The following is a 17517-nucleotide window of genomic DNA, read 5'->3' as shown; positions in this document are numbered from 1 at the left end:
GAAGGCTAGGCTGAAGCTCTGTGGTAAATTAGGAGCAGGGATCTGATCATATTTTCATATATACAATTAATAGGGCTGTCCACCAATTAAATAGTGGTTTGATTAATGATTACTATAACAATTTAATGATCATTTAATTGATTCTTCAGTCTGGAAATTCTGCATGCAGCTGTGCTTACTATTTTGTTTTTGTTTGCAAGTATTGTATAATAGGCTCAGTAAGGCTGCCTTAGTTAAATCTGATTTTCCAAGCAGAACATTGGGCTTTGAACTAACTCAGTCTTCTTTTGTTTTGGAATTTCTGTCTGCTTTCGTAAATGAGTCTTCCTGTTCCATCTTGCTGCCCCTCGGTGCCAGGTACTCCTCCCCTTGGTACAGTCACTTTCATATATTTCCCCTAAATATGCTCCCTTTATAGGCCATTTATTTCACAAAATTTATATTCCACTTAATGGTAAAAAAAAACCAACCACAAAAATACCACACCTCAAAATGTTTTACAAAAAGAATAAAGCTATCAGTAAAAATATTTAAGAACAACTATTCTGACAACCTTTTAGATCTCCATTCCCCAAGCTACTGGGTTCCTCCATGGGATCAGACACCTCTTGTGGCCCAGAATTGACAACTTACAACTCTTTGAAACTTTCCACGGGATTGTCCAACTCCAATTCCTTGGGCTCTTCCCACTTCTCCTTTGGATCTGGGCACTCCCTCCATAACACCTTTGTCGGACTTATGGGAATATTCTTATTTACTTCCACGAGGAGTCCCCATTAACTTATTTTGATTGTGATTGCACTAATGGGAATACAGGTATTTCACAGTGCTTCCATGTGTATTAAAATCATTTTGAGGCTTAGCTAGGTGCTCTAGAGAGCTGCAGAATAATGGGGTCATTTCTTTAAATCTCTGGAGCTGTGTATGCACTGCTTTGGACTGGTCTTGAGCTAGGAGGCAGCAGTGTCCTTGCCAAGGGGTGTTTATTTTGGGACTTACAAGGATGGTCTGAAGGGTGGTCTGGCCGTGCACACGAAACTGCAGGACCTTAAAAAAAATGCAGCAAACATTTTGGTGGCACTGTTCACGTTGTTGTGTTTACCAGAGATGAAGTCCAGTGTATATTAGCCAAGAGCTGTCCCTTTTTGTCCCAATAAAATTAATGGCAAGTCCTTCATGGGTATGTGTTGAAAACTGAAAGTGCTATTAAGATATCGAAGACCATATAATGCAGCACGTTGGCTTAAGGTGCAGTTTGGCAGATATTCATGACATGGAAAGCCAATCTGTTCCACCTCTCTGAAAGACAAGTTCCAAGGAACAATGGTGTAATTTCCCTTGGCTTTCTCTGAGGCTGCCCAGTACAACAACAGTCCAAGTGTGCTAGGATCAAGGGGTTCAACAGGCTGCTTTGTGCCTTCCCAAGTCTCTTTCCAGCTGCTGCTTTTAAGCTGTTACACCGGCTGGCAGCTTTCTTGAAGCACACTGATTAAATGATCCATTGGTTAAGTTCAAAGGTAGATTTCTCCTTCATAATTAACAGTGTTTGTGTGTGGCTGTCAGGCTGTTTTTGATTACTTTTGCATTTTATGTACCAAGATATAGAGCCAAAGATAGGGAACCTCAGGCTCAGGGACAAAATGTGACCCTCAAATCCTCTTGGGGCTCTCCCTAGGCCACATAGCCATGTCTTGTCCCTTTCTGGCACTGCTCTGTACTCTCTTCAGATGCTTTTGCCTAGGTGGAATGTGTCTTTGAACTGTGAAAATGTATATTGCTTGCCTAGATGGAGGATAGAGAGGGTGCACACCTGTGCACAAATAGAAACCTGAGTTTTATGTGACTGGAATGTAGTCTATTGTACAAAGGCAAACATCATGTCTCTTACTCTGTCCCCTTTGGTCTCTGACTCCACCCACTGGCACATGTCCCCCTCTAGGTTTCCACAGGAGGGAATGTGACACTTGGAGTGAAAAAGGTTCCTCAGCCTTGATATGGACCAATCCAAGTTGGTAAAAGTCTAAGTATGCTATGTCAACCGGACCACCATTCTCTACATGCTTGTTGACCTTGTAGAACTCTAATAGGTTGGTGAGACAAGACTTGCCTTTGCAGAAGCTGTGCTGGCTCTGCATCAGCAAGGCTTGTTCTTCTGTATGCTTGGTTATATTATCCCTAAAAATACTCTCCACCAGTTTTCCTGGGATAGAAGTTAAGCTCACCGGCCTCTAATTTTCAGGAAAACTACCCCGTTTCCTGATACCAACAATTATCTGACTTTTAGAAGACATCTGAAGGCAACCCTGTTTCGGGAAATTTTTAATGTTTAATGTTTAGAATTTTTTATGTGCTGTAAGCCACCCAGAGTGGCTGCAGAAACCCAGCCAGATGGATGGGATACCATCAACATCACCACCACCATCATCATTTTCAAAATTAGTGTTACTTTGGCTCCTTGATGGTTCTCTGGTATGGAGGCTGATCTGAGGGGCAACTTACATCTTTTTGTTAGAATATTAGCAATTTAGTTGTTAGCTGATGTTCAGCACCTGTTGTTCGGATGGATATTGCACCAATATCAGAGTTTACTTACTCATTTTCACTGTGTTTATGTAAAGTCAGTTCCTTTCCCTGAAGAACTTTGTAATCACTGTTGCCAACAAAACTTATGATCCTCCTCCTTGTATCTCATTGTTGACTCCAGCCTTCTCATGTAATTCAACCTAATTAAATATTGAGGGATAATTTGCTTCTAGGTGTCCATATATTTACACACAATCTCCCAGTATTTTAGCTCCAAACTTATCTGTAATTTAATTAGGACTCCCCTCCTGCCCACCCTCTACTCGCTGTTGTCTGCACAGGGCAGGCATATCCCGCAGTGTTTAATGAGTGTGTTTCCGTTTTCCCACACTGGGCTCCAGCTTTATATTAGAATCACATTCATTTTGTTTGAGCACCTCTTCATTTTAATAATCTGACATGATTGCAGGGTGTGCACAGCCAGGTTCTTTGACTTCACGGTAGCTCCCGCTGAACCCAGGGACCAGTGCAAGCTCATAATTGCGGTGTTTGCTTGAGAAGCTGAGCAACACGTTTTATGTTGAGCTCTTGAGACTATGATTTCTGTTTTGTTGCATTTCAGTGTGATTAGCTTTCGTGGCTTGATGCCCCCTCCCCACTACATCCAAAACCAGCACCATTTCTTTGTAGTGAACTACTTGCTGTTCACCAGTGTTTTGGATGCTGTGCTTGTAAATACCATTTCATGCAGTGAAGGGATGCTGTTCTAAAGACCCTGGAGAGTTTTAATGAGTATCTGCCTGGAATGACATGAATTAGTTTGTATGAAAGGCTTCCGTTCTCGTTGAGCTTGTTTATTCTGGTTTAAATGGGTTTCTGTGTCATCCGCTGAGATTATTTTTTAATCTTTTCTGTGTAGCTATAGGGAAGATGATTGGTCTCTGACATGATCTCATGAAAGAGAAGTGTGGTGGTGGTGGGAGAACATGTTTTTATGTTATTTCTAAAAGAAGATAAGAATGCCATCTTTTCTTCTGAAATTCCAGTTGAAGACCTTCCATCCAAGTGACTTGATACAGAGATTATTTCTATGATGTATGAGTCCCTTCAACAAAACTGAGCAGTAGTGTTCCTTAACCAAGAGACCGTAATACTCCAGACAAACTTTTATTGCAGCATTTCTTTCCCCTCCTTCCCTCACTGAAGACTTCCCCCATTATGGTTCTTCCTTTGAGTCACCTTCTTCTGAAATGTATGCTGAGGTTGTTTTCCCATGAGTGCCTGTCAGCCTCAAAATAAAATAAAAAGTACTGCTCTAAAAGGGTGACATAATTATCATTGATGACTTGCATCAGCTTTCTCTAGCATTCTTTCTCCCTTCTTGAAGTTCTGGCTGGGCTTCTGTTCATTTTAATATTGGCTTTTGAGGAAAAAACACTCAGACCCTAACATTTTTCAAACTTGGTCAAAATTTTGAGAGAAATTTGAGCTGAGGAGTGCGATGGGGAAGGTCATCTTGTGAGGATGCCTTCCTGTTTACAATTGATATGTAGTCCTAAGCTGAGCAGAGGTGACATGTTCACTGGGGTTCTTGAGTCACAGCTGAGCCCCTTTATCACTTTGTTATATTTACTCTTTTTTCCTCTCCACTTCTGTTTTTGCTATTGTTGAATTCTTGAACATTCTCTTTCTTTCTTTTTGTATTGAAGGTTCAGCTGTCCCAGACTTTAGAAGAAGCTGGGAATCAGAAACAAAGAGCAGACCTGGTAAGTGTTAGAGTTTGCTGATTTTTTAAATTATTATTCTTTGCAATACATGGTAAAAATGGACTTTGGGGACAAGAATAATCTTTGAGCCACATCCATTCACTTAAAATACAAGATCTGCTCAGCAAAAGTCTAGTTAGCAAAGCAGTGCTCCAGTCAGCATATCTATATGATGGTAGGTCTTATGGAAGCATGACCTTGCTGGTTGGGACTGATGGGACTTGGGCTCTAAAATAGTAGTCTTCATTTTAAGGCCTTAGAATCACCATTAACCCAAACATGCATTTGAGAACCTATCCCAATTTTCTTTTCTTTTTTCACCATATGCAGTATCTATATGGTTGGTAGTGCTGCTGTTGTAGCCCATCATATACCCATGACCTCATAGTGGATCATGACTTGTCAGTCAAAGACCACTCGTCGAAAATATCTGGTGGGTACCAGTTTGGCAAAGGTTGATCTAGAGCAGGGGTCAGCAAACTTTTTCAGCAGGGAGCTGGTCCACTGTCCCTCAGACCTTGTGGGGGGGCCAGACTATATTTTGGAGAAAAAAAATGAATGAATTCCTATGCCCCCCCACAAATGAACGAATTCTTATTCCCCACAAATAACCCAGAGATGCATTATAAATAAAATCACACATTCTAATCATGTGAAAACACCAGGCAGGCCCCACAAATAACCCAAGGATGCATTTTAAATAAAAGGACACATTCTACTCATGTAAAAACACGCTGATTCCCGGACTGTCTGTGGGCCGGATTGAGAAGGCGATTGGGCCGGATCCGGCCCCCGGGCCTTAGTTTGCCTACCCATGATCTAGAGAAAAAAACACAAGCAAAAAGACATAGCTAGGTTCCTCTTTCTCATGGCAGAAGGTGGATGCGTCATTGGCCCATGCTTCCACCTGCCATATTTCCAGTCCCCATCTGAATCCCAGAGTTAAACTTTCTCTCCATGCTTTGGGATGCTTGGAAAGCATACACACATCTCCAGAGATGTCAGCTTCTGCAAGTTTCAAGTCAGGTGCAGAAGTGGTGAGAGAAAATATGCCACCCCACACTTCCACTCTCTGGCTTGTCCAAGGACACCTTCAGTTGACAAATCCCTAAACTCTGGTGAGATAGATTATGCTGTGCTGCTCTGTGGAAGAACCCCTGTTTTTGCTTTCCACATGCCTTCTTAGAATAGAGCTGGAGGGCTGCATTTAATTTTCAGTAAAGGAGTACTTATTTCATGGCGTAAAGATTTGCAAATTTCATGGCACATTGTCTGAACCCGCGATACTCTATGATTAAGCATTGACGTATTAACGTAGGAAAATTGCCTTGTCATATTCAAAAATAAATGGTGAATGCCCTGATGACTTTGAACAGAAATGCAGCCCTTTGTTTAATGTCAGATACTTTTCAGAGGTAGCAGTTCATTTATCAAAGCTATTAAATGGGGGCAATTGGTGTGATTATGCAGAATTTTCTGCAAACTGATTTCTATAATGTTTTACACCCCCCACATGTTTCTTGATTCCATTTGTTTTATCCCCTTCCACACATTCGTTGGCTGGAGGAACTGGGCTCTGGGCTTGCTGTAAGAAAGAAAACTGTAATTTGTTTCTTCAGTATTGTTTGTTATATTCATCTGTTACTTCATTGTTTGACTGTTCAAAACCTGCAAATAAGCAAAGTAAAAGGTTTCACGGTCAAAACAGTTCAGTTCAAGCAGACCTAAATAGTGCAAAACAAATAACACGAGCACCAAAGGTTTATGGGAATCTGTGTTTTTATTCATGAAAGTGAAAGGGACTTGTAGCACAGTCTGTCACTAAAAGAAATGTATGCAGCTGTTAGTGGTTAAATACCATACCAGTTGATGGAACTACCTGTTATAAAAGCCACATGCCTGGAGTGTTCACAAAATGTTAAAGTCTTGACAGGTTTTCTTCACATTTACAGATCGACCCATGTTCAGGGACTCTGGGGATGGAATGGGGAGCCACATAGCCTTGTAAACTAGAGCAATGTGTACCTGGATCTCAGAACCCAGTTCATGCACAGAAACCAAGTCTTCCAATTGGTAGGCATTATGTGGCATCTAGATTGGCCAGACCTGGTGTAAATATTAGAAGCTTGACCTTCTGTCCAGTGCTCTTGACTGGTAGGGGTTCTTCAGGGTCTGCTGCAGAGAGAGGTTTCTCAGCATCCACTACCTGATTATTTAACTACATGGTAGGGATTGAGCCTAGGAATTGCCATATGCGAAGGATGTTCTCTGCCACTGAATTATGATGCTGAATTATGATGCTGACAGCCACAGTGGTATAAGAGCTATGAACCATGCCATTGACCATATAGATATAAAGGTGTGACCATTGTACTGTGAAAATACAGTACCCTGAAGATAATTACAGAATCCGAGGAGATATCCTCAAGAAATTATATCCCACATATAAAACATCTGTGGGAAGTGCTGGTCAGTTCTGAACAAATAGTTCACATGAAACTTGGACAACTCCTGCAGGTCCCATTTTCAGACCTTGGACAGCTCTATTAATGCACTTTTGGTTTGGCTGCCAGCATGCTTGTGATTTCAGTAATGAGCTGCTATATGCATGCCAAGGTTTTTCAGCTGCTTGTAACCATCTTGCAGTTCCAATTTTGGGCTTTCTGTAAGGACAGCCTGCCAGCTATGTCAGACTGTGCAATAGATGGTGTTTCCTGGAGGATTAGCTTCTTTCAGATCTGATGCAAAAATGGCTTTTAACTGAGATATTGAAACGGCTGTGATAACTCCATTTGACAACTGGTTTGGCTGCTCTAGGCCTACATATTATATTTTTCTTTTCTTTCTTTAAAATAGCCAGCATCTATTATGGGGCCTGTGTGTATGAAAAATATTTGAGTAGGAAATAGTTGTACTCATTCACAAAAAAATACTTTTGTAAGCATTCCGAGGGAGGGAGGGAGGGAGGGAGGGAGGGAGGGGGGGGAGAGAGAGAGAGAAATACAGTGGTACCTCAGGTTACAGACGCTTCAGTTTACAGACGCTTCAGGTTACAGACTCTGCTAACCCAGAAATAGTACCTCGGGTTAAGAACTTTGCTTCAGGATGAGAACAGAAATTGGGCGGCGGCGGCACAGCAACAGTGGCAGGCCCCATTAGCTAAAGTGGTACCTCAGGTTAAGAACAGTTTCAGGTTAAGAACAGACCTCCGGAACGAATTAAGTTCTTAACCCGAGGTACCACTGTAATTAACTCCCTCAGTTCTTCAATTGGGTTTGAGTTGCCAGCCTCCATTTGGAGAGCCGTTGTTGCTAGTGCAAAGTGTGTGCAGTGTCTGTTTCAAATTTTATTCCATCTGGAGCAGTTCCCTTCAAATTCTAGTATGAGAAAGCTGTGCTATGATGCAGGATGGAATAGAAAGCGTGCAAGAGCACATAGGGCATGTGATGAGCTGCTTCTAAACCTTGATAGCTCCCTTTCTTATTCTTTTCCTGAGACAGATGTGACTTAGCTTCCTCTGTTTTCTGCAGTAAGAGTTCATTTCATAGATGCTTCCTTCTCCGTGATACACCAAACTTACTTGTATGAACAGGAGCAGGGGGAAAACATTTTTGCTTGGATGCGGCCATTCCTTTGGATGACCACCTGGGGGCTCCAGTAATTTTTGACATTAAAGGTAAAGGTAAAGGGACCCCCGACCATTACGTCCAGTCGCGGATGACTCTGGGGTTGCAGCGCTCATCTCGCTTTATTGGCCGAGGGAGTACAACTTCCAGGTCATATGGCCAGCATGACTAAGCCTCTTCTGGCGAACCAGAGCAGCGCACAGAAACTCCGTTTACCTTCCCGCCAGAGTGGTAACTATTTATCTACTTGCACTTTGATGTGCTTTCAAACTGCTAGGTGGGCAGGAGCTGGGACTGAGCAACGGGAGCTCACCCCGTTGCAGGGATTTGAACCACCTACCTTCCGGTCGGCAAGCCCTAGGCTCAGTGGTTTAGACCACAGCGCTATTTAAACATTTAAACATTAAATAGTTCTTAACACGATGATGTTGAAGCAGCCATCCTCGTCCTACTTTTTTCTGTAATGTTGTGCTGAAACCCAGCTAGTTTTTTTCTTTCAGATTTGCTTTAGGTGGTAGCACTCATTCGTCTGATGTTGGATACCGTATGACTCTTAGTCTCTCCCTTCCCTCTCTCCAATCCCTTTTCAACACCTCCTCTCCATTATTTCTCTGTTATCGAGTCCTTGTTAGTTTGATGCTAAGCTGCTGTGGCTGAAACGGTATGAAAAATGCTGCTCCCTGACCAGTGTTCTGGCACATGTTGATATTGCTTTTCCACCAGTCACTCTGTGTGTGAGCTTACCACCGTGGCTGTCAATAAAATGGCAAAAAAACTTGTCAGGTGCTATCACATGGCTCAGTAGATTTTTGGGCTCCTCCATGTAATAAACAGCTCTACAAGCGACATCCCACATCTGCCCTGAAGAAAGTTTAACTATCATTTCAGAGTAGTGGATCTAGTGATGTTTACCAGGATCCAAAGTCTGGTTGGCTTTGTTTCACATGGTTTGAGTGAGGAGTTGGGAACCATATGTATGATTCCTGTACTAAGGTATATTTCAGGAACATGCATAACTCTGATCCATGTTGGAACGATCATTTGAGAAGGAAAGCATACATTAAAAAGCCTTTAAAAGTGTTTTTGTTTTTTATTTTGTGTATTTATGTTGTGATATAACTTGAGATCCATGGATGAAGGGTGGCATATAAATTAAATAAAGAAATAAATAGCAAAAAAGATGAATAAATTATGTTATCCTGATATGCAAGTAACTATGATCTGGAAAGAGAGGCTGGTGCCATCGTTATAGAACAGGGATGGGGTACCTGTGGCCTTCTAGGTGTTCTTGGACTGCAAATCCCATCATCCCTGATCACAGGCCACGGCTGGCGCTGATGTGAGTTGTAATCCAGCGACATCTGGAGGTTCACAGGTTCCCTAACCATGGTATAAAGCTAATGTATCTAATCCCTCATCATAGCCATTATGCTCCTGATATTGAATAGGCAGCAATTACTTCAAATTACACTCATAATCTAAGAGCATTGCCAGTGTTCGTCTCCTGAGTATCTACTGAATTAAAATCTGCCCGCAGTGTATTTGTATATGCTTGTTTTGTAAGGAGCCACAGACTCTGCAGGTATGTTTTCAAAATAAAGATGCTGCAGTAAAGACCCTGCTTAACCTAATACTTACTTAATTTTGATATTGACCTCAAGAAGCATTTTAAGATTGTCAGCAGTGAAGCAGCAGTAAATCTATATATCTCATGTGCAGCTCACTTTTTCCCTAAATAGTTTAGGACAGCATGCTCTATCTTATCCCCTCAGTAATCCTGTGCAGGAGATCAGGCTAACAGAGGATAACTCTCCCAAGGTCATCCAGTGAGTTTCATGGCTGAACTAAGGTTTGGAACTTGGCCCCAGGCTAATGTTCTTATCAGCTACACTCCCTTGGTTCTGGGAGAATATTCCAAATGTTGGGTTTCACAGCAGGAAAGAGCCTACCCTGAGTTCTAGCCACCAAAGGTGCGAATGATATTAGTATTAGGCAGGGTGATACGTGGCCTTTTTCACCTTGGGAACTTTGGATTACCAGAACTTTTTCTTTCACCTACTGAATGCTCTGACACAGCTCTGGCCAGTAGCCATTGACACATCATCTGGCAATCTGCTGGGCTTCACTCCTTGCCTTTCTCACTGTAGCAAGTGCCTTTTTGCAGGATGCACACTTCACAAGAGCCTCGCACTTTGCAGTAATAACAGGCTCCATGTCTGTTATGCCCACCTCAAACCAGTCAGGGAACTGTTGCTCTCTTTTGCTGTGTTGTAGATTTCATTGGTTCCACCTTGCTTCAATGCTATCTCTGGGGCAGTTCAGTAGAGCTTGTTGGGCAGAATCAGAGAAGTATTCACAAACTTCAGGTATGACTGTTCTGGCAAAGTTGATCCAAAGCCATACTTTCTGCTTTGTACTGCGGTCCTCTTTATCTGGAGATGAATCTTGCTCACCTTCAGGGAGTGATCTGTGTCACAGTAGGTGCTGTGGTAGCTCCGTGTGACATGAACACAGTTCAGTGCTGATCATCTGGTGACAATCAAGTCCAGTTGGTTCCAATGGCCTGACCTTGAATGTCTCCAGGACACTCAGGGTTTTGCCTTGGTAAAGAAGAATGATGCAGAGGCTGTGATAAGAGCACAGCTCAAGCAGCCTTTGTCCATTCTCATTTATGCTGCCAATACCAAAGGGCCTATTCAGTTCTCCCATGTGAGATGGTCGTTCCTAACTCTGGCATTGAAATCTCTCAACACTGATTAATTATTGCAGCAAGGGCTGCAACTTTGAAAGTACCTTACTTTTGGTTTTATTGTTTAATTATGGTTATGAGATAACCTGCTAGTGCTAATGATTAAGGTTTATGTTCTTCTGTTGCACAGGGAAGCTACCCTGGACTAATGCCTGGCTGGTTTGTAGCGCCAAGCAAAGTCACATTGACTGAGCAGCTGCTAGAAGGCTTGGTGGTATCTGCCACCAAATGACATGTCATGTGTGTAGTTCAAAACTACTGTATCAAAGGATAATAAACCCGCAAAGCTAACTGACACAGTGTATTCCGGCGCATGATTCAATTACTTCTCTGCAGAAAGTCAGTTTACTACTTGAAGAAAAGAGAGAAATTTAAACAGCTCTAGCTAATTGCAGTTGACAAGACAAAGGCAGTTTGACTTTCCAGTATTAATTAGCAAACCCATACTAATTAGCTTGTATAAGCACAATTCATGCTTCTTTCTCTAAATGCAATTAATATTGCAACTGAAGACGTCTCTGGGCTGTGGCGCCGTATCATTAACATACTTCACCCTAATTAAGTATGGACAGCAGAGGCTGCAGAAATGAGTTTGTGATTATAGCCATATAGAAAATCCCTTCATGTTTCATATCTATAGTGAACTTGAGACTGAAATTTATTTTCTAGTTTACGATAAATTAAACTTCATTCCGGTGCAGTAAAGGGACTTTTATTTGTCTTGCTTTTTACTGTGTGCTTTTTCTCCCCTTGTGAATCCCCATATACAGCAGCACCTTGGCTTACGTTACCCTCGGGTAACGTAAACTTTGGGTTGTGAAAGTGGCAAACCTGGAATGTTTCGCGGCGTGCGCATGCGCAGAAGCGGTCCCTCCGGTTGTGGAAACCCCATGATCCAACCGGAGCTCTGGAATGGATCCCGTCCACAACCAGAGGTACCACTGTACTTGTACAGATACATTATTTGTTCCTTTAGTTGTGTATCTGCACTTCCAGAGAGGGGGGATCAAGGAGTTTTTAACCTTACTTCTCTCACACTAGCAATACTTTTGTTCATAAGTGATAATCAAAAACTGTAAACTTGGCTGCTGTCCCTTATTGGAGCTAATGCCAGAGATGGTATCACACCAATAAAATTGCTTTTGTGTTTAATGTTGCTTCCTTGCTGCAGAAAGTCCACGAGCACCTCTGCTTATATATGAGACTTGCTGGCTCAGCAGCCCCTCTGCTATAGAGAGTCTATAGCATAGTTGTAAAGCATTGTTTTACAGTGCCAGGTCTCTGGTGCTTCAGTTTTTCAGGTGATCTCAGGTGTGTGGGTTGGGAATAACCTCTGACTGAGGGGGCTGGAGTACTACCATCTATCAGAAGAGGGCTATAGAGAGTTAGATCATTAATCCATTTGAGACAGATTCATATGTTCAGGCAAACTTGTTTCTGCACTGTGGTAGTTATTACTAGTTCTAGCTACTGTTATGATACTCAGTTATGCACACACTCCTGATGATACCAGTGGTTTATACTACCATTGCAATAACTAGTGTAGAAAGGGAAAAGTAGGTATATGAGGTCAATATTAGTTCACATGTTGATCAGCATTGTCATTGTCTACACATAGTGACTTTGGGCCTGGGCCTCAAGATTGTGCTCTTCTGTCACTGGGCATAGGAAGTAGTGTGCTCAGATTCTAGCTTTCATTTTATCCCTTGATAAAGTGAAAGGACCTTGGGAACTTGACAAGCTGCCCTATAGCTTTGCAAATATATATTCTTGAGGACACAGTTATTCCTTCCTGTAGTGGCAGAAGAACAGAATCTGATCACCCAAGAGCTGCTACCTGCCACATAGGCTTTTAGGTTGTCCATCAGTTCCTGAACTAGCCCAAATTTTTAAGGAATTTAGTGTCAGCTAGTGTTTCTGTTTTGATCTGGTAAAGAGTTGGTTAGAGTTTGATTATCAAATGTTTCTGTTCTTTTCTTGTCCTTAATGGGATCTAGTTGAAGAGTCAAGCCCCTAGGGAGATTATTTTGGACCAAGGGAAGACAATTTGCACGATCCCAGGATCTTGGATACCTAGGAGCAGTGGCAAAGCTGCATGCTTCGCTACCGGGGCGGAGAGCAGGTGGGGGCATGGTTGGCGTGCGGCGCCTGGTGCGGGGTGTGGGTGTGCGGCACATGTCCAGGGAGGCCGCTGCGATGGCACCCTACCGGAATAGTGGTGCCGGGGGCGGTCCGCTCCCTCCACACTCCTGTTCCTCGGCCAGTGCCTAGGAGCAATTTAAAGCTAATTGCATATAGTTGACTGAAAGAAAATGTGGAAGGTAGTACAATATTGTAGAGAGCTTCAAGAAACAGATTCAGGCTTTAGTAAGTGGATCCTCTCACTTCACCTCTGCTGCCAGAATGTAGATTTCTGTTTCCTGAATTTCAGGGATAACTTGGCAGTGAATCATCAGAACTGTGTTGCCTGCTGACTCTGATATTAAGTTTGGAAGATAACAAGACTGTATCAAAGGTTTTTATTGTGCCAGATTTAGTGCAACATCCTGAAGTAGCAGTTAAGATCTACAAAAGTTTATCAGAAGCGATGGGAGAGATAATTTAAGCAAATTTGTGCTCTGAAAATCAATACAAGAATGCAGGATTGTAAATTGCAATGTGGGTGGAGGAAGAAGAGAAGGACAATATAGCAAACAATAGACGTTATATTCAGTAGCATTACTATAAGCAAAGTGTTATTCTGTCAAACACAAGGGAAAATAAACATTTTAAACCCCAAATTTGTGAATCACTAATGTCTAAAAATGGAGAAAAACATGAAGTGCTCCCCTCAAATAAAAATCACTACTTCACATTCCCACAACAGCTTATGATATTTTAAATGGCTTCATTCCTCTTCCTTCAAGCTTCTTAAAGGAAAATCCCAGTTCCACAGAGTCAAAATACACATCCATACAAAATATTTTTACTTTGGAATAATCAACCTTAATAAGAACTGCTGCTCCATTCATAAGTATGCTTTGGAGGCATGGAAAGTTCTCTCTCTGTTCAAGTTCTTTATTACGGTCATAGACCTGCATAAGCAAAACATCTAAACAAATAGCATAACAGTATGAATCCAAGCGAATAATTATTAAATAAATGGGAGCAAGAACCAAACGTAGATTTAAACATATACATAGAATACTTAATTAAGCATAGATAATGTGTGAGTAAAAATTTATAAGAAAAATTAAAAGATCAGTTAACACAGCTGTATGGGGTGGGCTTCAGAAGTGCAGATCTAATAATATGGGCCTTCAGTTTAGGATTGAATTGTAGCATCTGTTCAATCACCATATTGTCCATGTGCTTAAACCATGTTAAGAGTTTAATGATCTTGAGCATCCCCCCTAACTAACCAGCCTGTTATCACTTGACCTCCCTCTCTAAATGTATATAGCAATTCCATGTTTTAAAACAATCAAGCAGTAAAGCAGTCATCGTTTAGAAACATAAGCGTACAAATCTCCCTCTAGAGAGGTCCAAGCACTGTGCATCAATTGAACTGATGTGGAATGGGACATCTCCTTCGGGTCTGTTGCTCACAGCTGACCTCAGTGTATCACTTTGCAAAATGGTAATTTCATAAAGCAAACATTGCCTGATCCAGTTTAATATTTCTAGATGAGAGCATTTTTTGCCTACATTTGTTAGATTGTATATATAAATCTAGCCATTGTTTCTTTCTCTGTTGCCTTTTGTGTGTGCAATAACCTCCTGCGAGCAAGCATTGCACCATTTTTTTGTTTCCTGCTCAAGCCAGTTGAAATGAATGGTCCCTGGAAGAATTCCCTCTGGTTGCTACAGTGCATCTGCCTCATGTTCCCTCTTCAGAAATTGATGTTCCATTTAGAAGACCCTGGCAAAATTGGAACCATCTGTTGTAGATTCCTGGAGGTGGAACAAATATAGATGCAGAAACACCAGGACCTTGATGAGGTGAATGTTAATGAAACAAAAGTGACACCAGGTTAATAATCAATGATACTGCATTTCCATATTTTGGCAACACCAAATTATGCATAGAATGGTCCTCTGCGTTTAAGTGCACTTGCTGCAAGAAGAAGAAGTGAGGAGTTAGATAAAATTACTATGAATTGCAGTGATTCAGAGGTTTAATCTGAAAGCTGGATTTGTGTTTGTTAGTGTCTCTGGTAACTTCTCTTTCTTGCATCATGGATGTTGGCAAATTGAGTTTTTAAAAGGCCAAATAATATTAGAATTGGATCTGTCAGAGATGTGGAGAGGAAACTGTGTTTAAATGCTCAGGAGCATGGCAAGTAGTATTTTATATTACAGATTTTTATATTATGGATGTGCATTCTGTGTTATTGTACATTCTGTATGGTTCCAGGCAGCTGAAACTCCTCATTTACTTAGAGAGATGATTGGTAGGGGCTTCGGTTAATACTTTGCTTTTGGAGTTGTTCTTAGACAGCCTTCAGTTTTCCAGATGGTGGGTCTATTTAACAGGGTGTGAAGGGGATAGTGGGAGAATGATTGGAAAATGCTTCGTTTCAATTTAAGGGCCAGTATGGTTCAGTTGGACTTAGACCCAGGAGGCCTGTTGTGAACTCATTGTGATGTCTCTGTTCTTGGGCTGAAAATGAGTAGTACTTTTAACTTGCCTTACGTAGATGTAGGACGTTGCCTTAGGCCAGGGTCTTAAGCAGAGAAGGCTTCTTTTTCTGTCTCCTGATAGGTGCTGTATCTAACTCAAGGATGGGGAGCCTGTGGTCCTCCCAATGTTATTGGACTCCAACTCCCCATCAGCACCGGCTAGAATGGCCCATGGTTAGGAATGGTGGAAGATGTAGTCCAGCCACACCTGGAGGACCACAGGTTTCCTTGCCTTGCTCTAACTGAAGTTGTCATGCATTGAAGCTTAGACATTTTTCATGCTTGCTTGCAGGAGGCTTTACATTGGTATTTGCTATGGGAGCACAAAATTTGTAGCATGGTATTGGGCACAGGATCCCGCTTCCTAAGAATCATTGTTTTGTTGTATTTTTAAATCTGGCTCTTCTGGCTACAAAGTTAGGCTTGAAGATGTGTGTGACACCCTCTCCTGAGATCTCAATAAGCAGAGCAGAGATTCCCTGTGGTTGGGGCTTCTTTCTTGCTCATAGCTCTCCATGACTAGCAAATCCAGAATGGATAATAAAACCATGCGAAACGGGCATAATTTTGTTCATGATGCTTTATTTGCATTACTTGCAGAATGTACATTTCTTTGGTGCAGCATTCAATTCATTTTGGTTCAGATAAGAACAAAACAAAACTGTTGGCACAGTGTGCATTGGGAGCAACTGATAATACCAAAGGGAGTTAAAGGTTACTCAGCCCTTCCCCACCCCTGCACTGATGAAGAGAGGTAGCTTTCTCCCTCCACTGCCTGATCCTTTGCATGTCTAGTGGGGAAGAAGTCCTGCTAGGTATTCAGAGGCTCACGGCCCCAGCCCATCCCTTCTGTGGCTTGGTTGCTTTCACTTTAATATCTGTGCAGCTGGTGGGCAGAGGTGATCCCATTGGGACAGGTATTTTTTTCCAGGAGTTGCCGCGTCGCCTCTCTGAGGCGAAGAGATCTCGCGGAGGCACTTTACTTGTGACCTTTTGATAAATTATTAACGGCCTACCCCTCCCTATTTGGAATCACTTAATTGAGGTTGACAACTCTTTGTTGTATTACAGGCTCTGGCTTGTCAGGAGAATTTTTTTACTCATCTATGAATATTTCATTAACCTCTAAAGACAGGCTGCTTCATTCCGAGCTCTTGCCAGGCCCTGTCCTGTTGGAGTTGCTTTCAGCTGTGGCATCTTTGCAGAGGATCTTGCACCCTCTTCTCTTCCACTTGGTGTTCAGTCCAATTCCTTGGCTGAGAGCAGTGGGGCTGCGAGAGTCCCAAAAACGATTTGTACATTTTAGCACTGTTTCTAAGCATAGTTTATTTTCATGTTCCTCCTTGTGGCTTTTTAATTTCCACCACATAGTATTGTAGAGTTGGAAGGGACCCAGAGGGTCACCTAGTCCAGCCCCCTGCAATGCAGGAATCTCAATTAGATCATGCATGGCAAGATGACCAGCCAACGTCTGCTTAATGGGAGTTTGTTCCACTGTCAAATAGCTCTTACTGTCAGAAAGTCCTTCCTGATGTTCCCCAGTTGTATCTGCTCCCTCCCAGGGAGAATGTTGTGGCAAGGGGCAAACCTTTGTTCTAAAAGGCAGGATATAAATGTCCCAGACAAATAAAATCCATAAAAAGTCCACCCCAGTCCTAATCATTAATTAGAAAAAGTTGCATTTTTTTAAAAAATTAGGAACATAGGCAGCTGACTTATACCAAGTCCACCATGGTTCCTTCTAAGTTAGTACTGACTACAGCAGGAAAGGGGAACCTGTGACCCTCCAGATGTTGAATTCCAGCTCCTGTCAGCCCCAGTCAGCATGACTAATGGTCAGGGGGTGATGGGAGTTGGAGTCCCAAAACATCTGGAGAGCCACAGGCTTCGCTTTTCTGGTCTACAGTGTTCAACTCTTCAGGTTTTCAGGCAAGGGTCTTTTCAAGCCCTGCTTGGAGATGCCAGGGGTTGAACTGGGTTTCTTGCCTTGCACAGTTCTTAAAGGTAAAGGTAAAGGTACCCCTGCCCGTATGGGTCAGTCTTGCCAGACTCTAGGGTTGTGCGCTCATCTCACTCTATAGGCCGGGAGCCAGCGCTGTCCGCAGACACTTCCGGGTCGCATGGCCAGCGTGACAAGCTGCATCTGGCGAGCCAGCACAGCACACGGAACACCGTTTACCTTCCCGCTGGT

At 42.4% G+C, this 17517-nt stretch overlaps 1 protein-coding gene across 4 annotated transcripts in view; it reads left to right on the top strand.

Annotated features, from left to right (window-relative positions):
* The window catches only part of MAD1L1 (mitotic arrest deficient 1 like 1), a 439244-nt gene that overhangs the window by 181592 nt on the left and 240135 nt on the right, over window positions 1-17517 (top strand). For all 4 annotated transcript variants that reach the window (XM_053365680.1, XM_053365678.1, XM_053365679.1 and 1 more), the window contains one exon: window positions 4233-4289. In XM_053365680.1, coding sequence (XP_053221655.1) covers window positions 4233-4289 — 57 coding nt within the window. The remainder of the gene's footprint in view (window positions 1-4232; window positions 4290-17517) is intronic.

Source organism: Podarcis raffonei, chromosome 14 (assembly GCF_027172205.1).
Source record: "Podarcis raffonei isolate rPodRaf1 chromosome 14, rPodRaf1.pri, whole genome shotgun sequence".
Lineage (NCBI taxonomy): Eukaryota > Metazoa > Chordata > Lepidosauria > Squamata > Lacertidae > Podarcis > Podarcis raffonei.
This window is presented reverse-complemented; position numbering and strand designations above follow the sequence as displayed.